This window comes from Tachyglossus aculeatus, chromosome 21 (assembly GCF_015852505.1).
Source record: "Tachyglossus aculeatus isolate mTacAcu1 chromosome 21, mTacAcu1.pri, whole genome shotgun sequence".
NCBI classification, from domain to species: Eukaryota; Metazoa; Chordata; class Mammalia; order Monotremata; family Tachyglossidae; genus Tachyglossus; species Tachyglossus aculeatus.
The window spans coordinates 24,017,015-24,040,647 of NC_052086.1; the positions used below are offsets into that span (position 1 = coordinate 24,017,015).

The 23,633-nt window shown below is 51.4% G+C and overlaps 1 protein-coding gene across 1 annotated transcript; it reads right to left on the bottom strand.

Moving 5' to 3' along the window:
- Nucleotides 1-257: 257 nt before the first annotated feature.
- RHOF (ras homolog family member F, filopodia associated) lies at nt 258-23,343 on the bottom strand. The gene is made up of 5 exons (XM_038763372.1): nt 23,214-23,343; nt 16,885-16,972; nt 2,629-2,738; nt 1,085-1,219; nt 258-594 (listed from the first exon to the last, which is right to left on the bottom strand). Exons 1-5 carry the CDS (start codon nt 23,319-23,321, stop codon nt 430-432), a joined length of 606 nt encoding a protein of 201 aa, XP_038619300.1. The 5' UTR covers nt 23,322-23,343; the 3' UTR covers nt 258-429.
- Nucleotides 23,344-23,633: the final 290 nt, after the last annotated feature.

The following is a 23,633-nucleotide window of genomic DNA, read 5'->3' on the forward strand; positions in this document are numbered from 1 at the left end:
GTGCCAGGCACTGTACTAAGTGCTAAGGTGGATACACAGTCATCAGGTCAGATACACCAAGGGTCACTCTTTGAATGGCCCGTGCTAATGGGTTGAGCAGCTCGATGCGCTGGCTACTTTGCCGTGACTGCGCCACGGTAAGTGGGGCCCAGCAACCTGAGCCCTTGCTCCCAAGGCCCCAGTGTTGAAGGTGGAAGGGGCAGCAGATGCACGTGGCAGGGAGCAGCGGCTCTGCCCGTCCCCCCCCCCCACCCCCGGCTTCTAGATGGGAGAAAGAGGTGCCTGCTGGCACCACCAAAGACAGCCCAACAAGGCCTTGGAGCCGGAATGGATCCAGGCTGGTGACCGCTGATGAGGTGGGCTGAAGCCTGGCCCACACGAGGGGCCAGTCGGATGATTGGAGGTCCAGGGCGGGACAGCGCCCGCCCCTCACAGCAGTGTACAGGATCGCCGGTTCTTTTGCCGCTGGGCTTTCTTGAGGGCAGCCAGCGCGATTTTGGTGGCTTCACGAAACACGTTCTCCACGTTCTCCCGGAATTTAGCTGAGCATTCCAGGTACAGCTCTGCGTTCATCTGCTGGCAGGCGCTCTCCCCCTTGGGGTGGCAAGGAGAGGAGTTGTGAGGGCCGGCACCTGGGGCAGGGCCCACCCCACTGCCGCTCCTGACTTCCTGCCCCCTCACCCCACCCCACTGCACCTGTGTTCTGGGAAGTGGGGCCTCTCCCAACTGGCCTTGGGTCTGCCCCTGCTCTGCTCCCTGCTGAGGGGCCTCTGGAGTGGGGCTAGGCCTGCAGGCTGCTGTTTATTGAAAATAATGAGCTGTTTGTGGTCGGGCAGGTGCCAGGGGCCAGAGAAAGCATGTCTGTGTGGTCCAGGCAGACAGCAGTAGGGAGGGGAGCCAAAAGAGAGCTGTTTTGTAGAGCGCAAGATCCCTGGAAGTCCAGTGCTGGCCCAACCCTCCTTCCCCTGCCCCATCTTCCACGGGCACCTCCCCTCTCGTCCCTCTGGCTCTCCTGTTGCTTGGTCAGGGAAGACCTACCCTCTCTCCCCTTCTCGGCCCTCCCACCCAGGGAGGGCACTCGAACCTGGTTATACGTGATGGGCTCCAGTTGGGCTGCCCGCAGCTTACGCAGCTGCTCTTTGTCCTTGCGCAGGTCGGTCTTGCAGCCGATGAGCACGGTGGGGATCCCCTGGCAGAAGTGACTCACTTCAGGAAACCACTGGGGAGAGAGAGAGTGGGTGGGGTGAGGGGTGGGTAGAGAAGCAGCGTGGCTCAGTGGAAAGAGCACGGGCTGGGGAGCCAGAGGTCATGGGTTTGAATCCCCGCTCTGCCACTTGAAAGCTGTATGACCTTAGGCAAGTCACTTAACTTCTCTGGGCCTCAGTTCCCTCATCTGCAAAGTGAGGATTAAGACTGTGAGCCCCCCATGGGGCAACCTGATCACCTTGTAACCTCTCCAGCGCTTAGAACAGTGCTTTGCACATAGTAAGCGCTTAATAAATGCCGTTATTACTATTATTAGGGCCCACGGCCAGAGGAAGAGCACGGAGCCTGGGGCTCAGTGCCAGGGCCCAGGTTGAGGATGAGGTCGACCTGGCAGAGAGCAGTAGGGCTATGGGTGGGGGAAAGACCCACCTCTGAATGTGGGCCAACTGAAGAGGAAGAGGCCCCCAGTGCCTGAGAGATGAGGGAAGGGGCCATGGTGGTTGAAGCGGCACTAAGGAGGAGGCCGGACTCCCGACCTAATGGGTGGTCTTGGACAGTTCTTTTCCTGCCTGGAACAGATTTCTCATCTGTGAATGGGACGGATGCCTGGACCACCTGCTGTGGGAGTAGAGACAGCGAACCCCTCCCTCCTCTCAGCCAGATGTGGAGGGAATCCCTGGGCGAGATGGGAAATTCAGGGCAGAGTTCCTAGGACTGAGGGCAGGCTGTCCCAGGCTCGCTGGTTCAACTGAAAGCTCCTTGTGGGCAGGGAACATAGTACCTCATTATCCTGTAGGAGTTTGTTGGGTTTTTTTTTTAATAGTATTGGTTGAGTGCTGGGTAAATACAAAGTAATCAGGTTGGACACAGGCCATGTTCCTAATGGGGCACCATCTTAAACCCCATTTTACAGATGAAGGAACTGAAGCCCAGAGAAGTGAAGTGACTTACCTGAGGTCACATGGCAGACAAAAGATTAGAACCTGGGTCCTAATGCCTTCCAGGCCAGTGCTTCCCAAGCCTCTGGTACAGTGCACCTTTCCAACTGGGTGCTCAATAAGGGCTGCTACTAGTACTACTATTACCACTACTTCAATACAAGCTAACTTCCTGCGGGAAAAAGAAAACCATGCATCTCCAAGGTAACCGAGGGCCTGGGAGATCCCATGAGGCAGCTGAGGCTGCCCATTAGGAACAGGCCACTGGGCCCTGATTAGAAATATCATCATCAATTGTATTTATTGAGCGCTTACTGTGTGCAGACAACTGTACTAAGTGCTTGGGAAGTACAAGTTGGCAACATATAGAGCCAGTCCCTACCCAACAGTGGGCTCACCGTCTAAAAGAAATAGCTGCTGTGGCCAAGGCCCAGGGGCAGCAGAACCAGGCCCCCCCGCCCGGGTCCCACAGGACGAGACTCACCTTGATGAGCACGTTATCATAGCTGGTGGGGTTCATGACATCGTAGCAGATGAGAACCAGGTGGGTATTCTGGTAGGAGAGGGGGCGGAGACGATCATAGTCTTCCTGACCTGCAAGGCAAAGTTGGGGGATGAGAGGGACGGGCAGAATGGCCCTGCCAGGCCTCTCGATCAATCAGTTGTACTTATTGGATGCTTTCTTGTGCAGAACATGGTACTAAGCCCTTGGGGGAGTGCAATATAGTTCAGTTGGTAGGCATGTTACCTTCCCACAAGGAGTTTTCAGTCTAGAAGGAGAGACAGACATTAAAATAGATGAACGTCCTTTTGCAGAAGCCTGTGAAAGAGTCTAAGAAAGCGGCCCGAGAGAAAGGAGAACGAGGAGAGGCCAGTGTCAGTGAAGCCAAGTTTGGATAATGTTTCCAGGAGACGGGGGTGGTTGGTAGTGTCCAAAGCAGCTGAGAGGTTGAGGAGGATTAAGATGGGAGTAGAGCCCACTGGACTTGTCATGAAGGAGACTGCTGGTGACCTTTGAGAGGGCAGTTTCCGTGGGGTGAAGGAGGCAGAAGCCAGACTGAAGGGGGTCGAGGAGAGAAAGTGGAGGCAGCGGGTGTGGACAGCCCTCCTCACTCCTGCTTCAGCCTCCTCCAGCCCCCGGACAGGTGACCACTCAGTTTTGAAGGCCTGCATCCCGGCCCCTGTGCTCCCTGCCCAGAGCATGGCAGGGTGGGTGCGTGGTCTGTGCTGGATTACCATTTGTCTCTGCCTGTTCTCTTATCAGCAGGGAAAACCCCAAGTGACCAGCCCCTCCTGTCCCCTTGTGCCCCCGCCCACCACCCCTAGCCTCTCTTTTCGCCTCCTCCTGGGGCCGGGATTTTCTGCAGTGGCCCCGACCCTGGCACTCACAAATACCGGACTTGCGTTTGCCAACCCAGAAGTAACAGACATGTTACATCACTTACGTTAGACTTAATAACGGCCATAAAGAATCTTTTATGGAAATCTGCAGACCGTAGCGTGATGAGGCTGAGCCTACGGCGAGATGGCAAAGCTAAGGCTGCGACAACAGTATGATTCCGGTTTATCCCGAGGTTCACAAACCATGCAGAGTACTCAGCGAACACAGGTCCACAGAGAAACAGCAACATCTGCTGCTAACCAACAGCCCATTAGGTGCAGTGCAGAACCAAGAAACGGATGTCACGATGCTGACTCTGACCACACTTTGCTCCGGAGTCACCACTTTCTCCATCCAGGGCCCGGTGAACGCAAGTCACCATTTTTGAGCCGCGGGACTCGGCGGCTGGACTCTGAACATAAAAATACAAGACAGGGCGGTGTCCGGTACCATATCGCTACTGGACAGGGGACAGACTGGCTGAATACTGGGCCGCCTGGTCAAGAGGCTGAGGTCTCAGGGGTGGGGGCTGCATCTCATGGTGGTCCCCTGCCCAGCCCCCGGAGCTCGTAGGGGAGAGTTCAAAGGGGAAGGTACGGAGGATCTGTAGGAGGGGAGTGGTCATTTATTTCCCTTTTCGTCTTGGAAACAGGTGTCCCTGCCCTTGGCCGGAGTCAGGGGTTGTGGTCAGACAGCAGAGAGGGGTTAGGGTGAGTCTAGTGGATAGAGCATGGGCTTGGGACTCAGAAGGCTCTGTCACTCATCTGCTGTGTGACCTTTGGCAAGTCACTTAACTTCTCTGTGCCTCAGCTAAGACTAAGCCCCATGTGGGACATGGACCGTGTCCAACCCGATTTGCTTGTATCAACCCCAGGGCCTGGCACAGAGTAAGCGCGTGACTAATACCATTAAGGAAAAAAAAAAGAGCAGGCCCCTATATCAGTTATTACCCAAAGTGCTGATCCTTCACAGTCCCCCTGCAATGGGAGAGAGCTAAGACCCCCTCCCCAGCTCCCAACCCTCCTGCAAGGGGAGAGCAGCATGGCGTAGTGGATAGAGCGTGGGCCTGGGCGGCAGAAGGTCATGGGTTCTAATCCCGGCTTGCCACTTGTCTGCTCTGTGACCTTGGGCAAGTCACTTCACCTCTCTGGGCCCCAGTTACCTCATCTGGAAAATGGGGATTAAGACTGTAGGACAACCTGATTACCTTGTACCTACCTCAGCACTTAGAACAGTGCCTAGCAATCAATCAATCAATCGTATTTATTGAGCGCTTACTGTGTGCAGAGCACTGTACTAAGCACTTGGGAAGTACAAGTTGGCAACATATAGAGATGGTCCCTACCCAACAGTGGGCTCACAGTCTAGAAACTGTGCTTAACAAATACCATAATTATTATTATTATAGAGAGCTGAGGCCCCCAGACCTCAGGCTATAGGCAGGTTTGGGTGTCTGAAGCTGGGACGGCAGAGGGTAGGTGACCAACACATTCTTTATGAGCTGCATCACCCTGGGGCCGGGCTGAAGGATTTCTCCTGTAGCTTCTAGAGAGCAGCCCATCCCGGCCCCACCAGGCCTCGCCCCAACTCCAACCACCTGCTTTCGGGGACTCTGTTCCCAGGCCCTGCCTCAGTTGCTTTACTCATCAGCTTCCTGTCTGGCAGGGAAGGGTTAAGACAAAAACTACCGCCTTTTTCTACCTCAAAATCCCCTAACAGCAGGAAATCCGACAACTCCACCCCTCAACACAGCATCTATCCCCCAACCCCCCTCCCTGGCCCCATCACCGGTTCCCCTTCCCCCACCTCCAGCTCTCTGCTAGCCTATGGAGAAGGTGGGGAGTGTCTCAGGTTCAAATCCCAGCTCTGCCACCTGTCAGCTGTGTGACTTTGGGCAAGTCACTTCGCTTCTCTGTGCCTCAGTTCCCTCATCTGTAAAATGGGGATTAAAACTGTGAGCCCCCCGTGGGACAACCTGATCACCTTGTAACCTCCCCAGCACTTGGAACAGTGCTTTGCACATGGTAAGCGCTTAACAAATACCATTATTATTATTATTATATCCAGACAGGAGGTCAGAGAACATCAGATTGAAAGAAGAGTTCATAAACAGACATTTATTCTATTTATTTCATTTTGTTAATGTTTTGTTTTGTTGTCTGTCTCCCCCTTCTAGACTGTGAGCCCACTGTTGGGTAGGGACCGTCTCTATATGTTGCCAACTTGTACTTCCCAAGTGCTTAGTACAGTGCTCTGCACACAGTAAGCGCTCAATAAATACAATTGATTGAATGAATGAATGAATGAATGGTAGAAACTCGCCCTGCCGTTGGCCTCTCCCTAGCCCAGCCCAGGTTGCCCCCCAGCCCTCAGTCCCCTGATCAGTGGCCACTGTCCCCCAGAGCTCTGCCCTGCCAGCTCGGGCTCTGCTGCTCACCTGGTTCAGATCCCGCTTGGCTTGGCCCCCCTGGAAATCTTTCTTCCCAGATATAATGGACAATGGGGATCCAAGGGAATACCAGTGGCAGGGCCTGGCATGCCCTCTTCTCCCTCCACTAACACCAGGTTCCACCAGTTTTCAACTGCAGGTGCTTTTCTTTATTGGGAAACAGTTATCCCCCTGCTTGGTGAATCATCATCATCATCGATCGTATTTATTGAGCGCTTACTGTGTGCAGAGCACTGGACTAAGCGCTTGGGAGGTCCAAGTTGGCAACATATAGAGACAGTCCCTACCCAACAGTGGGCTCACAGTCTAAAAGAATCATGGCTGGTGACTGGGTTGGGAGTTCTAGCCAAACAGGATTCAGGGTTAGAGAGGGAGCACTGAGAAGGGGCCATCACTTGAGAAGCAGCGAGGCTCAGTGGAAAAAGCCCGGGCTTGGGAGTCAGAGGTCATGGATTCTAATTCTGGCTCCGCCACGTCTGCTGTGTGACCTTGGGCAAGTCACTTAACTTCTCTGAGCCTCAGTTCCCTCATCTGTAAAATGGGGATTAAGACTGTGAGCCCCACGTGGGACAACCTGATCATCATCAATCGTATTTATTGAGCGCTTACTATGTGCAGAGCACTGTACTAAGCGCTTGGGAAGTACAAATTGGCAACATATAGAGACAGGCCCTACCCAACAGTGGGCTCACAGTCTAAAAGGGGGAGACAGAGAACAAAACCAAACATACTAACAAAATAAAATAAATAGAATAGATATGTACAAGTAAAATAAATAAATAGAGTAATAAATATGTACAAACATATATACATATATACAGGTGCTGTGGGGAAGGGAAGGAGGTAAGATGGGGGAGGAGGGGGAGAGGAAGGAAGGGGCTCAGTCTGGGAAGGCCTCCTGGAGGAGGTGAGCTCTCAGTAGGGCCTTGAAGGGAGGAAGAGAGCTAGCTTGGCGGATGGGCAGAGGGAGGGCATTCCAGGCCCGGGGGATGACGTATCTTGTATTCCCCCCAGCGCTTAGAACAGTGCTTCGCACATAGTAAGCACTTAACAAATGCCATCATTATTATTATTATTATTATCACTGAGGAGGGCTATCACTGAGGAAGGCCCTAAGCAGTGCCCTACCCAGGGCACCCCTTTCCCTGCCCCACCCTCTCAGGCAGGGCTCTCTCTCTCCTGCTCTTGACACACACTGACCTACATGGTCTGAGCTGGTGTCCATGTGTCCTGTCCACTGTGTGAATGACTTGGCTTGGGCCCAGAAAGTAAAACCTTGCCTGAGCCAGAAAGCCAACCCACCTTGCCTCGGTTCCAGCTGTGCCCATTCCTCATCCAGAATGAAGTTTCCTTTAGGGTGATGACTGACGTGTTGCCGACTTGTACTTCCCAAGCGCTTAGTACAGTGCTCTGCACACAGTATGTGCTCAATAAATACAATTGAATGAATGAATTGAATGATGAATGATCATCATCAATCGTATTTATTGAGCACATACTGTGTGCAGAGCACTGTACTAAGCACTTGGGAAGTACAAGTCGGTAACATGTAGAGACGGTCCCTACCCAACAATGGGCTCACAGTCTAGGAGGGGGAAACAGGCAACAAAACAAGTAGACAGGTGTCAAAACCATTAGAATAAATAGGTAAATAAACTTCAGGAACTGCCCTGAGAAAAGCAACCCCGTCCTTTAAGTAGCACTTAAATTCCTTATGGGGCAGACCCAAGACTTCTTTGCAGTGCAGTGTTTAACTCAGGCAGTTGACACACTAGGCTGCTGGGACCTGTAGTTCCCGTAGTCAACTAGGAGTGAAAGAAAAGCCACACATGTGTAGTAGTGGCCCTGCTGTAGCTCCTAGCTTTCTGAAGCCCCTGGATTGGGGTGAGGAGTCGAGGAGCCCAGGAAGATATAGCTGAATGAGCCTCTTCTGACTTGATCAGCTCTGCCAGCGTCTTGACCGGACCAGTCCCAAAGCCTTGGCTTCTGCAGGGCCCTTGGGCCAAGCCTGACCCATCTGGGAAGCTCTCACAGGAAGCCCACACTGCTATGATCAGGGAGGTGGCAAGGAGATGCAAGCGGGGCTGTCATTCACCGACATTCACCTGGTGGAATCCTTTGGGGACCCCTGGGAGCCAACTCAGTCACCCTGTGATTATGAGTAGTGAGTACAGACAACTTTGGATACAGTCTGGGGAAGGAGGGAGGAACATATGGGGAAACTGAGGCCCAGAGAGATTAATGCCTTGCCCTCTGGAACTTTCAAGATTTTCGCTATGGTATTTGTTACGTGGCTACGATGTGCCACGTAAACTCTGGGGTATTCCCACACAGGGCTCACAACTTTAATCTCCATTTTCAAGAAGTAACTGAGGTATAGAGAAGTTAAGTGACTTGCCCAAGCTCACAGAGCAGACAAGTGGCAGCGCTGGAATTAGAACCTAGGTCCTCTGACGCCCAGGCTCTTTCCACTAGGCCACACTGCTTCTGACCTTTCACCTGGGCTGTGAACATGCGATTGGATTCCCCCTTTTCAAATCTTTGACCGAACTCTCACCCCCTTTCTAAACCCCCTCAGCTCCAATTTGAGCCTCTCCCTAACTGGAACTGGAAATGCGCCTTTCAGTCCCTCTCTATCCAGCTTCATTCACCTCACCACAGTCTGTGGTGGAGGGGGATAAGGCCAACAGGAAATGTTCCCCCAGCAGAAGAAACAGGAGGGAGGAGTCTGGTTGAGGGATGGCTTTACACCTCTCTGTCCCCAGACCCCTGTATGGTCATGAACTGAGGGTATTAAAGGGAGAACGTTCCCAAAGGCCGGGGGTGGGAGTCAGAATAAGTTGGAAGATGACCTTCAGGTGCCAAAGAACACCCCCAAGTCCTCTTAGCTTACACTTGGCCATCTTCTTCAGCCTCCCACATTTACTTTTCCCAAGCCCCGTGCTTCCCCTTTGCTCTCCTCAGCTTGAGGCTCATTCATTCATTCATTCATTCATTCAATCATATTTATTGAGCCCTTACTCTATGCAGGGCACTGCACTGGTCCTCCCTTCACCCTTCTCAGAGTGCCTTACACTCACACCCTGGAAGTGCTGGGGCAGGGCCTTGCCAGTGGCTCACCAACCTCGACTTGGGGCTCTTGCCCTTTGGCCTCATTACTCAGCCTACTCTGTGGCCAGGCTTCACTAAGCCTGAAAAAGAGAGAGGGCTTAGAAGGACAGGTTCAGGGTATGGAGGCAGGGGTGACCAGAGCAGCCATCCCAGAAGCCAAAAACACACACCTCTTCCAGGGGAACAGGGAAATGAGCTCAAGCTGGGGACTCCGGCTGCTGTCCAAACAAGAGCCTTGAGCCTGCAGGGCTGAATAACTTCCCCCCTGCCCCACCCTCCCTCCCTTCCCCTTCTCGTTTCTTCAGCCAAGAGGTGGCTGAAATCAGACTGCCATCAGAATGGGAGTTTCCTTGGTCTCAGCCCCAAACCATCCTCTGGGTTAGCTGTGTTTCCCGGGGTTGCCCTTGGCTAGCTGGGTGGGAGTGGGGAGGGGTGAATCGAGGATCCTAGAGCCAAGCAGGCTGGCCGACGGTGAGCAAGAGCCAATCTGCCCAGCAGCCTCTGGGGGGTCGGGTCTGGAGTCACGGTCAGTTTAGAGCCCTGGTAGACCCTGAGCAGTGAGAATTGAGGGGCCCATGGCTCCATCAACTCCCTCCCATGTGGCAGGAAGACAGCGGTTACAGCAGAGGATGGGGGAGGAAAAGAGATGTGTTAATTCAGTACCAAGGGGTGGGTGGTGGGTCCTGTTGGTGGAAAATCCTGGGCACCTGCCCATTTTGCACAGTGGTTAAAGCAGCCTGGCGCAGCCAAGAAACCCAGCTGAGGCCCAGGGCTGAGACTGGCATAAGTCAGTGGAGGGGCGGCCGGGAGATCCAGCTGGGGCCCAGGCTGAGCCTGGCGTGAGTCCGTGGAGGGGTGGCCGGGAGACCCAGCTGGGGCCCAAGGCTGGGCCTGGCGTGAGCCGGAGCTGGGGAGCCTGAAGGACCCAGCTGGGGCCCGGGGCTGGACCTGGCATGTAGTTGGGGGGCGGGCGGGGAGTGGTTTGCTCTGGGTAAAAACCGCAGGAAAAGAAACTTTCATTCGTTTGACTGCATTTCCTCCTGAGACAACCAGGGAGGGGGAGGGCAAAGAGAGGAAGAAGGGGGAGGGGGAAGGGAAGAACCAAACCTGAGCTTTCCCATCACTCCCAGGGGCGTCAACCCTCTTCTTTCTCCTGCTGCTGTCCCAGGCCCAGTAAAGCCCCACACATGCCAGCCTGATGGAGGGCGCTGGGAAGGGATAAGCGACTCCACCCAGCCACCCATGTCTCTGACTCTCTGGCTTCCAGCTGCTGCACAACAATACAAGAGAAAGCCTTTTTGTGTGCCTAATGTGACCAGGACTGTGGCTCCCACAATGGCCTTCTCAGCCACAAATGGCACTGTTAGGTGAGCCTCACCAGCAGTCGTGTCTTCAAATTTGAAAGACAACTATATAAAACCTGCTCTGTTCCGGGCTGCTCGGCTCAGCTCTGCTCTGGAGTGGCTGAAGAGCCTTGACAGACATGGTGGAGATTTGCTTCCCAGGCTGGGCTACGCTGAAAAGGGAGGGAGTCTGCTCTAAAGAACGAGGAAACAGCGCTTAGTACAGGACACCTGGGTTCTATCCCAGCCCTGGCTTTGATTCTCAGACTTACAATGTGACCTTGGTTCACTCCCTTAGCCTCTCTGGGCTCGTTTTCTCAGATTTCAAAGGAGGTTAACTTGCGCGTCCCTGTTTTTAGCAGGGGTGTTGGTGGGGTGACCAGGGGACTGAGTTGGAGACAGATCAATGAAATGTAACCACTTCCCCACTTCCTCTTGCCTGAAAACCTACTTAACGTGGCCCTTCCTGTTCTTGGGGGGATGGAAGGGGAGAGGTGGGTGGGGAGGAGAGGCCCCATGAGACTGTGGTGAGACTCGTGCTGCATTCACACCCAGACAGGAAATGGGTCTGCCCTTCCCCTCTCCCCTCATCTGAGCCGAGCAAAGCTGGGGTGTCCTATTTTTGCAGAAGTTGGTTGGGGAGGGGAGAGCCCTCTGTAAGTCTGGTGGCTCTCTAACCCCAAACTCCACACCAACCCTCACTACCCCCTTACCCCATCTCTCTCGGCATCAGACCCAGAACTTGGACTTCCCATCATCTATCTCCACGCCCAATCCTCCAACCACTTCCAGGAACTACGGGGTTGAGAATCATTGTCCCTAGAAACAAGCTCCTGTCCTTCTTTCCTCCCCCAAACCCTTCACCCCACAGTTCGCCACCTCCCACTACTCCTCCCCTCCCCTCTGCTCAGAGACTCAGCTCTATGCTCCAGGGACCAGTCATTCAGTCAATTGTATTTATTGAGCGCTTACTGTGAGCAGACCGCTGTACTAAGCACTTGGGAGGGTACAATGTAACACTAAACAGACCCATTCCCTGCCCACAACGAGCTTACAGTTTAGAGGGGAAGACAAACGTTAATATAAATACATAAATTACAGATACGCAGATAAGTGCTGTGGGGCTGGGAGGGGGGATGAATAAAGGGAGCAAGTCAGGGTGACACAGAAGGGAGTGGGAGAAGAGGAAAGAGGGAGAAGAGGGCTTAGGGAAGGTAGTCTCTAGACTGTAAACTCCTTATGGGCAGAGAATGTGTCTACCAATTCTCTTATGTTGTACTCTGCCAAGTGTTTAGTACAGTGCTCTGCACACAGTAAGTGCTTGATAAATATGACTGATTAATTGACAAGTGAGGCCTCTCTGGTCCCTATTCCTGTCTGGGAAGACTGCTGTCCCCTCACGTCTCTCCTCGGCCCTGGCTCCCACGGGACGCTTTTCCCTCCTGACACAATCTCACACTCCTGACTTCTGTCCAGTCCCCAGCATCAAATCCCTGGCTCTTTCACCCCTCCTGTCCCCCCCTCCTCTCAGGAGGACCCATCCAGCTTGTGAATCTGTGTCCAGGCCTAAGACGCCTCTGGGATTGGGACCCCTTTTGGGATGACAATCTTCCTTGCTAACTCCCCTCAACTGTGAAAGAATTCTGACTCCACCGGGGTGTCCTGTGGCTCAAGGTCGGGAGCCTGGGGCATGACTGTGGCCAGCCAACCCCTAACCCCGTGGCCCCTTCCCTCTCTTCTCAGCTCAGTGGCCTCTGGATCCTGGGGTATGGCGGTGGCTATAGCCCACTCACAGATACTGGCTTGAGACTAACTGACCTGGAGGAGAGTTCCTATCAGGGATTTCCCCATCGACGAGCCATGGGGCTGACGCCTGCCTGGGTGGGACCAATATGCCGTCACTTTTTTCTGCCTTGACTTGGGGCCTGTTGTATAAAGCTTTTGGGTGTGGGGCTCCTGAGATCTTATCATTTCATTTATTCAGGGGGAGACGGGGGAAGGAATGGCAGAAGTGGTTGACTCCCATGCAAGGGCCCTGGTTTATGAGAGGTTCCAGGTTCTTGTAGATTGGACCATCTCAGACCACTGCTGCTGATGCTACCCGCTTCCTGGTTGTCTACTGCAGTTATTCCAGACTTTTCCGGAACCCCCACCCCCCACCCCCGGAACCCCCCCCAATTCCAACCTTTCAGGAACAACTCCCAGCTTTGTCCAGTTTCTTAGCCCAGATTTGCCGCCTATCTCTGTTTAGCTAAAGCTAGTTGTCTGCAGTTATATGTTCCTTCTCTTCACATTTATAGGTTCAACTGGGATCTGTTCCTCCCCTCCCCTCAATGCACAAGTTCCTGGAAGGCCAGGCTAATCCTCCTCCTTCTCAAACTCCTCAGAACCCATGAGCTCAGCACACAGTGGGCGTGTTAACTGGATGACTCAAACAGCAACAAATCATAAAACATAGCAATGGTCCTCCCCACCACAAACAGTTAAGTCACTGCAGCCTAGGTATTTTCTCCATCTGCCAGGATGAATAAACTGGTTTGGTTACAGTGAGGATACAGCGAGCCATCTGGGTAGAAATAAAGGCCTCCAACCTGTGCAAGTGATGGATGGAAGGGACAGGAACCCTACCCTTGATAGACACCTCTACAGAAAAACCAGATCTATTTTTACAAACAGACATCTCTACGTTTCTGTAATGTTTGTCAGAGCTGGACCATCTTCAGCAAGAAAAAGACCTGGGTTTCAGTCCTAGCTCTTCCACAGATGGACTGTTGGCCCTGGGAAAAAAAAGACTAATCTCTCTGGGCCTCAGAATTTCAATCTGTAAACGGGAAGAATATATATAACAAATATGTTATTTGTTAAGTGCTTTCTAAGTACCAGGTACTGTACTAAATGCTGGGGTAGATACAAGATAATCAGGTTGGACAGAGTCCACGCCCCTCATGGGGCTCAGTCTTAATCCCCATTTTGCAGATGAGGTAACTGAGGCACAGATAAATTAAGTGACTTGCCCGAGGTCACAAAGCAGACATAAGGACCCAGAATCCAGGTCTTCTGACTTCCACCTTTCCCACCCAGGGACCAAAACCTGCCTAAAGGGAAACACTGGGCTCATGTTCCTCTTAACACCCTCAAAGGCAGTTTGAGCCCACAGCCGGTCCCACCAACTGGCCCTCAGGGAACCCATAAAGCAAGTATCCTAAGACTGGAGTCGGGAGCTAGGAGGGGTAGGGCAGGGCGTAGCAGGGCCAAACCCTGACCGCACTCCTAGACCAGAACTGGCCAAAGGTGATCCAGGAAGTTGTCCAAAGCCCTGATTAGGGAGCCTCAAATTGGCTGTGGCAGGCATGGCTCCAAGGAAGTGGGTCTTTGCAACACTGTTTTGTTCTACAGGACATATAGTCAAGTGCTTAGTACAGTGTTTTGAACACAATAAAATCCACTGATGATATAGTCCCAGGCGCATCTGGTACTTGGAAGACCTCCCCACCGCAGCTGCTACCGGCTGTGCCAAAGAGGAGGAGGGATGGGGCCTTGATCTGTAGCATTTGCTAAACGTCAGGTTTCCTGGCTCTGGTGTTGGTCAGGGTCCTCCTAGTCTGAAAATACCAAGCCCAAGCAGCAAAGGAGAGGGGATTTGAGGGGGAATAGAATATCATTTCAAATATTTCATTTTAAATTCCTAGGGCTATGAGGCTCAACCCAACATGCAAATTTCTGCCAATGATATTCAAAATAGCAAATTGGGCAGAGTCCTATTCCTTAAAAAAACTCAAGACTACAGCTCTGGGAATTCTATTTAGAGATCCCTGGGTCAAAATGGAGCACACAGGCATGAACTCGGGGGAGGCCTGTAGCTCAGGTCCACCCCTCTTCGACGTCACAATGTTATGATGTCACAGCTTCAAAGCGTCAGATATCACAAGCCAAACCCTGAGGTTCACCTGTCTTCAGAGACATTCCACGTTGAGATTGGCTCCCCGGGCAGGATGACTGGGTCATCTCTCCGGGATAGCTCTGCCCTGCCTAGCCAGATGCTCTAGAGCCCTTTAGCTCTGATCTATAAAGACATAATCTACCCCAATACACAATAACAAGCAAATCGACTTACAAGTCTTCACCAAGACTGCATCCTGAAAGGATGTCTCCTGGTTCCGACAGCAATTTTCCGGCTGGACCAAAAAAGGAACGGAATTTGCTTGGTGTGTCGGGTTGAAAGGGAGCTATTTTTGGGTGCTTGTGAGGACAGTTAATTGTCCCAGCTCTGGGTGGCATAATGAGGAGAGCAGAACCAAAGTCCCTGCCCTCTCCCCCAAGGAGACACCTCCAGATACACTCTTTCACCAAAGGCTAGAAATCCCAATGAGCTTAGGCACAAAATCAGGCCAAGCTCTGGCTTTCTCACTGTGCTGTCAAGGGTGGGGGGTGGGGGATGTTTCTGGGGAGATTTCAATGACTCCCTTCTTGTTTGGACCCTTTGGGAGCCAGGACACGTGCTCTGAGACTTTCTGTCGAGGAAAGAAGAGGCATTAGGGGTGAGGAGAAGGGTGAGGGTTACCAGGGACAGCTCTGTTTTCCAACACAACCTCTGGTGAGGGGATGGAGACCGACTTTATTCCTTAAAGATGCTGAGGTCTGCCCTCCGACCATATGTCGTCTTTTTGAAGCTTGACACCGAGCCAGCCCAGAACAGAGGGCTAAGCGGGTTGGGGAGGTCTCGGACGGCTAACTTCTCCATCGCCCCAGAATTGGTTTCCCAAGGGCTGAATCAACGGTGAGTTGTTATTGCCATTCATTATTGGCCAGGGTGGCGGACCCCACAGCCTGCTCTGCCATCTTGTTACACTAGGCAGGACCACCCTTGGGGAAAGGCTAACCGGGTAATTTCCCAGGGCCCCGGACCCCACGCCCTGTGGCTCTCATTTGCTCCAAGCAAGCGGAACTCAGGAGAGCGGTCGTCATGTGGAGAGCTACAGGGAGCAGCTATGCACTCGTCCAAAGGTACCCACTACCCCTGCTATGTGGCATGGGGCCACTCTCCAGAGTCTTGGGAGAAGAGGAGAGATCATCATCATCATCATCAATCGTATTTATTGAGCGTTTACTATGTGCAGAGCACTGTACTAAGTGCTTGGGAACTACAAATTGGCAACATATAGAGACAGTCCCTACCCAACAGTGGGCTCACAGTCTAAAAGGGGGAGACAGAGAACAAAACCAAACATACTAACAAAATAAGATAAATAGAATAGATATGTACAAATAAAATAAATCCAGAGCGTCACATGTCCAAGAAAGTCATGGAGGGGAGGCATGGGAATATAAGGGCAGATCGTCAGCTGTCAGAACACACTATCCTGAACCAACGGAGCCACCCTCTCTCCCCTTTCCCACCTCGGGATGTGCCTGAGACTAGGCAGTCACAACTCTTTATACTGGAAGAGGGAGACTGGAAACCCTGGGGTTTCCCAAGCTCTGGAATGAGAGTTTCAGAAGGTAAACTCCTTAAAGGCGGGGATTGGGTCAGGTTGATTTGCTTTGTGAAGAGAGCTCAAAAAACCCTCAAAGCAAGCCTCTGGGGGATGGAAAACGAAAATCGTAACATGAACATTTGCAAATGTCTCCCCCAATCCAAATCCTTTTTCCATTTAATTTGCCTAAAGCTACATGATCTAGTGGATAGAGCACAGGCATGGAAGTCAGAAGGACCTGGGTTCTAGTCCTAGCTTTGCCACTTGTCTGCTATGCTTGGACAAGTCACTTCACTTCTCTGGGCCTCAGTTCTCTCAGCTGTAAAATGGGGATTAGGACTGTGAGCTCGATGTGGGACAGGGACCGTGTCCAACCCGATTAACTTGTTTCCACTCCAGCGCTTAGGACAGGGCCTGGCACATAATAAGTGCTTAACAGATACAGTTATTAGTATTATTTTGACATGAATTCTGAGAGATGGAATGTACTGTTGGGAGTTATGTTCCCTTTTTTATGCTTTTAGGACAATAATTGTGCTCCCTTTAAAGCTGGCTCATTTTCTCCTTGTCTTTAATGGTTCCTTCCCCATCCAGGACTCTCCACCCCAGGAGAAAAGAACCTTTTTTTGAACTTATTGAGGATTAGTGTGTTTCCAAAGCAGAAAATCTTCACAGGACTATGAGAACAGGGAAAACGGAGTCTGTGCACTGGAAATAACAACTCTGAGCAAGTAAAGCTGTAAGTCCCTAACCACCCCTCCAGGCCAGATCTAGTGCTCAGAGTGACCGCAATTTTCCATTCCACTAGACTGGGAGCTCTACGTGGTCAGAGAGCATGTCTACCAACTGTATTGTACTTTCCCAAGTGCTTAATACAATGATCTGCACACCATATGCGCTCGTAGATGCCACTGATCAACGACTGATTCAGTTTGCCCACCCGGAGCGAGTCGTCACTTACAAACCCCCCAGCTGGGCTTACCTGCAGTGTCGTACAGGTTCAGGGTCACCTCCTTGTTGCCCACAGACACTCTGGTGGTATATTTCTCGAAGACTGAAGGGGCGTATTGCTGCGGAGGACAGACGAAAGAGATGCCCTGTCAGGGAGGAGGGAGGGCGGATTATCTCCAAATGATTCATCTGAGCCAAAAGGGTGGTGACGGGCAAAGCTATAGCTCCCAGTTCTCCCACAACAGATGGGATCGCTCCATGGCGACTCTGGCATCATTCATTCATTCATTCAATCGTATTTATTGAGTGCTTACTGTGTGCAGAGCACTGTACTAAGCGCTTGGGAAATACAAGCAAAAACTCCTCACTCTCGGTTTCAAGGCTGTCCATCACCTCACCCACTCCTACCTCACCTCCCTTCTCTCCTTCTACAGGCCAGCCCGCACACTCCGCTCCTCTGCTGCTAACCTCCTCACTGGGTCTCGTTCTCGCCTGTCCCGCCCTCAACCCCTGGTTCACATCCTTCCCCTGGCCTGGAATGCCCTCCCTCCACACATCCGCCAAACTAGCTCTCTTCCTCCCTTCAAAGCCCTACTGAGAGCTCACCTCCTCCAGAAGGCCTTCCCAGACTGAGCCCCTTTTTTCTCTCCTCCTCCCCATCCCCCCGCCCTACCTCCTTCCCCTCCCCACAGCGCTTGTATATATTTGTACGGATTTATTACTCTATTTTACTTGTACATATTTACTACTCTATTTTGTTAATGATGTGCATATAGCTATACTTCTATTTATTCTGACGGCTTTGACACCTGTCTACTTGTTTTGTCTTGTTGTCTGTCTCCCCCTTCTAGACTGTAAGCCCATTGTTGGGTAGGGACCATCTCTATATGTTGCCAATTTGTACTTCCCAAGCGTTTAGTACAGTGCTCTGCACTCAGTAGGGGCTCAATAAATATGAATGAATGAATGAATGAATGAATGAATGAATGAATGAATGAATACCAGTTGGCAACATATAGAGATGGTCCCTACCCAACAACGGGCTTATAGTCTAGAAGGGGGAGACAGACAACAGAACAAAACATATAGACAGGCATCAAAATCAATCAATCAATCAATCGTATTTATTGAGCGCTTACTGTGTGCAGAGCACTGTACTAAGCGTTTGGGAAGTACAAGTTGGCAACATATAGAGACAGTCCCTACCCACCAGTGGGCTCACAGTCTAAAAGGGGGAGACAGAGAACAAAACCAAACATACTAACAAAATAAGATAAATAGAATAGATATGTACAAGTAAAATAAATAGAGTAATAACCATCAGAAAAAGTAGAATCATAGCTATTTGTACATCATTAATAAAATAGAGTAGTAAATATGTACAAGCAAAATAAATAGAGTAATAAATCTGTACAAATATATACAAGTGCTGTGGGGAGGGGAAGGAGGTAGGGCAGAGGGATGGGGGGGTGATGGAGAGGGAAGGAGGAGAGGAAAATGGGGGCTCAGTCTGGGAAGGCCTCCTGAAGGAGGTGAGCTCTCAGTAAGGCTCTGAAGCACTTAGTCCAGTGCTCTGCACAGAGTAAGCGCTCAATAAATGAGCCCACTGTTGGGTAGGGACCGTCTCTATATGTTGCCAACTTGTACTTCCCAACCGCTTAGTACAGTGCTCTGCACACAGTAAGCGCTCAATAAATACGATTGATTGATTGAATAAATACGATTGAATGAGTGAATGAATGAAAGAAAGGGAGGAAGAGAGCTAGTTTGGCGGGTGGCTGTGGGGGAGGTCGCTCTTCCTAGAACCGCTCCACTGGCACCGGTCTGGCTCGGTCCCCCACCCCGCCCCCCCAGCAACTCCATCCAGGGCAGGGTCGGACTGCTGGACTGGCCTGCAGCAAGCCTCCAGAAAGGGAAAAAGGAGCCCAGGCCTCTACCTCCCCTCTTTTTTAATGATAGCATTTATTAAGCGCTTACTACGTGCAAAGCACTGTTCTAAGCGCTGGGGCTGTTACAAGGTGATCAGGTTGTCCCACGGGGGGCTCACAAGCAGCGTGGCTCAGTGGAAAGAGCCCGGGCTTTGGAGTCAGAGGTCATGGGTTCAAATCCCGGCTCTGCCAATTGTCAGCTGTGTGACTTTGGGCAAGTCACTTCACTTCTCTGGGCCTCAGTTACCTCATCTGTAAAATGGGGATTAAGACTGTGAGCCCCCAGTGGGACAACCTGATCACCTTGTAACCTCCCCAGCGCTTAGAACAGTGCTTTGCACATAGTAAGCGCTTAATAAATGCCATTATTATTATTATTATTATAATCCCCATTTTACAGATGAGGTCACTGAGGCCCAGAGAAGTGAAGTGCTTGCCCAAGGTCACACAGCAGACATGTGGCGGAGCCGGGATTCGAACCCATGACCTCTGCCTCCAAAGCCCCTGCTCTTTCCACTTGAGCCACGCTGCTTCTCTTGGCCCCGCTGAGTGGTGTGGCAGGATCAGGAGGGGACACCACACACACACACACACACACACACACACACACAGTGCACAGGGTTGTGGGGGAGCAGCTCTGAGCGTTGGGTGGATCCCCAACCCCCATCTGATAGAGAAGCAGCATGGCTCAGTGAAAAGAGCCAGGGCTTTGGAGTCAGAGGTCATGGGTTCAAATTCTGGCTCCACCATTTGTCAGCTGTGTGACTTTGGGCCAGTCACTTCACTTCTCTGGGCCTCAGTTACCTCATCTGTAAAATGGGGATGAAGACTGTGAGCCCCCCGTGGGACAACCTGATCACCTTGTACCCTCCCCAGCGCTTAGAACAGTGCTTTGCACATAGTAAGCGCTTAATAAATGCCATTATTATTATTATTATTATTATTATTATTATTATCCCCCAGCTGACCCAGAGGCCTGGCCACAGGCACCTTCAGCTTTTAACCTGGCCAGTCTCCCCCAGCAGGTCCCCCATCCAGCCTCCCCTGAGGGACAGTTCCCCCAGCCAGCCTCCCCTGACAGCTCCTCTGGCCGGCGTGGCTCAGTGGCAAGAGCCCGGGCTTAGGAGTCGGAGGGTCCTGGGTTCAAATCCCGGCTCTACCAATTGTCAGCTGTGTGACTTTGGGCCAGTCACTTCACTTCTCTGGGCCTCAGTTCCCTCATCTGTAAAATGGGGATTAAGACTGTGAGACCCCCGTGGGCCAACCTGATCTCCTTGTAACCTCCCAGCGCTTAGAACAGTGCTTTGCATATAGTAAGCACTTAATAAATGCCATCATCATTATTATTATTAAATCCCAGCTCTGCCGCTTGCCACGCTGTGTGACTTTGGGCCAGTCACTTCATTCAATCGTATTTAGTGAGCGCTCATTGAGCGCAGAGCACTGTACTAAGCGCTTCACTTCTCTGGGCCTCCGTGACCTCATCTGGAAAATGGGGATGAAGACTGTGAGCCCCACCTGGGACAATTTGTTGACCTTGTAATAACAATAATAATAATGATGATGGTATTTGTTAAGCACTTACTATTAATTCATTCATTCAATCGTATTTATTGAGCGCTTACTGTGTGGAGAGCACTGTATTAAGCGCTTGGGAAGGACAAGTTGGCAACATATAGAGACGGCCCCTACCCAACAGTGGGTACTATGTGCAAAGCACCATTCTAAGCGCTCGGGGATACAAGGTGATCAGGTTGTCCCACAGGGGGCTCACAGTCTTAATCCCCATTTTACAGATGAGGGAACTAAGGCCCAGAGAAGTGAAGTGACTTGCCCAAAGTCACACGGCTGACAATTGGCAGAGCCGGGATTTGAACCCATGACCTCTGACTCCAAAACCCCATGCTCTTTCCACTGAGTCACGCTGCTTCTTGTATCCTCCCCAGCGCTTAGAACGGTGCTCGGCACATTCATTCATTCATTCATTCATTCAATCGTATTTATTGAGCGCTTACTGTGTGCAGAGCACTGGACTAAGTGCTTGGGAAGTCCAAGTTGGCAACATGTAGAGACGGTCCCTACCCAACAGCGGGCTCACAGTCTAGGAGGGGGAGACGGGCAACAAAACAAAACATATTAACAAAATAAAATAAATGGAATAAATATGTACAAATAAAATAGAGTAATAAATATGTACAAATATATATATACATATATATGTATACACATATATCAATCAATCACTCAATCATATTTATTGAGCGCTTACTGTGTGCAGAGCACTGTACTAAGCGCTTGGGAAGTCCAAGTTGGCAACATATAGAGACAGTCCCCACCCAACAGCGGGCTCACAGGCTAGAAGGGGGAGACAGAGAACAAAACCCAAACATATTAACAAAATAAAATAAATAGAATAGATATGTACAAGTAAAATAGAGTAATAAATCCATACAAACATATATACATATATAAAGGTATATATAGACTGTATCTATATCTATATATATAGATTTCTAGACTGTGAGCCCACTGTTGGGTAGGGACTGTCTCTATATGTTGCCAACTTGGACTTCCCAAGTGCTTAGTACAGTGCTCTGCACACAGTAAGCGCTCAATAAATACAATTGATTGATTGATACAGGTGTTGTGGGGAAGGGAAGGAGGTAAGGCAGGGGGGATGGAGAGGGGAAGGAGGGGAAGAGGGAACTGTATATATATAGATATATATAGATATATATACACACAAGACACACAGATGCACACACAGAGATCCACCCACTACACAGACACACACATCCACACAGACACATGGTGGGGGTGATGGAGAGGGGAAGGAGGGGGAGAGAGGACTGTATATATATATATATATATATATATATACAAGACACACAGATGCGCACACAGAGATCCACCCACTACACAGACACACACATCCACACAGTCACACAGCGGGGGTGATGGAGAGGGGAAGGAGGGGGAGAGGGAGAGGGGACTGTATAGATAGATAGATAGATACACAAGACACACAGATGCACACACAGAGATCCACCCACTATACAGACACACACATACACCACAAAGCCACACAGATGCACACGCACAGATCCACCCACTACACAGGCACCCAGATCAATCAATCAATCGTATTGATTGAGCGCTTACTGTGCCGAACACTGTACTAAGCGCTTGGGAAGTCCAAGTTGGCAATATATCGAGACAGTCCCTACCCAACAGTGGGCTCACAGTCTAAAAGTGCCAGATCCACCCAGGCACACACCACAAGGACACAGATGGGCTCACAGTATATATATCAATCGTATTGATTGAGCGCTTACTGTGTGCAGAGCACTGTACCAAGCGCTTGAGAAGTACAAGTTGGCAACATATAGAGACAGTCCCTACCCAACAGTGGACTCACAGTCTAAAAGTGCCAGATCCACCCAGGCACACACCACAAGGCCACAGATGGGCTCACAGTGTATATATCAATCAATCGTATTTATTGAGCGCTTCCTGTGTGCAGAGCACTGGACCAAGCGCTTGGGAAGTCCAAGCTGGCAACATATAGAGACAGTCCCTACCCAACTAAAAGTGCTGGATCCACCCAGGAACACACCACAAGGCCACAGATGGGCTCACAGTGTATATATCAATCAATTGTATTGATTGAGTGCTTCCTGTGTGCAGAGCACTGGACTAAGTGCTTGGGAAGTCCAAGCTGGCAACATATCGAGACAGTCCCTACCCAACAGTGGGCTCACAGTCTAAAAGTGCCAGATCCACCCAGGCACACACCACAAGGCCACAGATGGGCTCACAGTGTATATGTATCAATCAATTGCATTGATTGAGCGCTTACTGTGTGCAGAGCACTGGACCAAGCGCTTGGGAAGTACAAGCTGGCAACATATAGAGACGGTCCCTACCCAACAGTGGGCTCACAGTCTAAAAGTGCCAGATCCACCCAGGCACACACCACAAGAACACAGATGGGCTCACAGTGATATATATATATACATATATATATATATATCATCATCATCAATCGTATTTATTGAGCACTTACTATGTGCAGAGCACTGTACTAAGCGCTTGGGAAGTACAAACAGGCAACATCTAGAGACAGTCCCTACCCAACAGTGGGCTCACAGTCTAAAAGGGGGAGACAGAGAACAAAACCAAACATACTAACAAAATAAAATAGATATGTACAAGTAAAATAAATAAATAGAGTAATCCATATATACAGGTGCTGTGGGGAAGGGAAGGAGGTAAGATGGGGGGGATGGAGAGGGGGACGAGGGGGAGAAGAAGGAAGGGGCTCAGTCTGGGGTCAGCATAGTAAGGGCTTAAGAAATGTCACCCTCAACAGCTCCCCCGGCCAGCCCACCGCCCTCCCCTCGGGGGTCCTGGGGTGGGGGTCTCCTCTCACCTCGGGGAAGGCTCCCTGGCTGTACACCATGAGCAGGGAGGTCTTGCCGCAGCCTCCGTCCCCCACGACGACGATCTTCAGCTCCTTGGGGCCGGGGGCCGCTGCCATGGGCGCGGGAGGTCGGGTCGGGAGGCAGGGAGGCAGGGAGGCCGGAGACGACGGGGGCGGGGGCGAGGCCAGAGGCCGGGCGGAGGGAGGGGCCGGAGGGAGGGGCCCCGGGGAAACCAGCCCCGAAGGACGGACCGACACACTGACACACACACGGACACACAGGCGGACACACAGACACACAGACAGACACAAGGCCCGACCAGGAGTCAGGACACAGGACCAGGAGCCCCAGGCCCCCCGGCCAGGTGGGCTCCCAGGGAGGACGGGGAGGAGCGGGAGGAGGAGAAAGGAGGAGGAGGAGGAAGGAGG

Coding starts and splice junctions, on each gene's coding strand:
- RHOF (XM_038763372.1), bottom strand. CDS start 23,321: ATGGCAGCGGCCCCCGGCCCCAAGGAGCTGAAGATCGTCGTCGTGGGG. Junction 16,973..23,213: donor GCCAGGGAGCCTTCCCCGAG/GTGAGAGGAGAC, acceptor TGTCCTCCGCAG/CAATACGCCCCTTCAGTCTT. Junction 595..1,084: donor AGCCCATCACGTATAACCAG/GTTCGAGTGCCC, acceptor TGCCACCCCAAG/GGGGAGAGCGCCTGCCAGCA.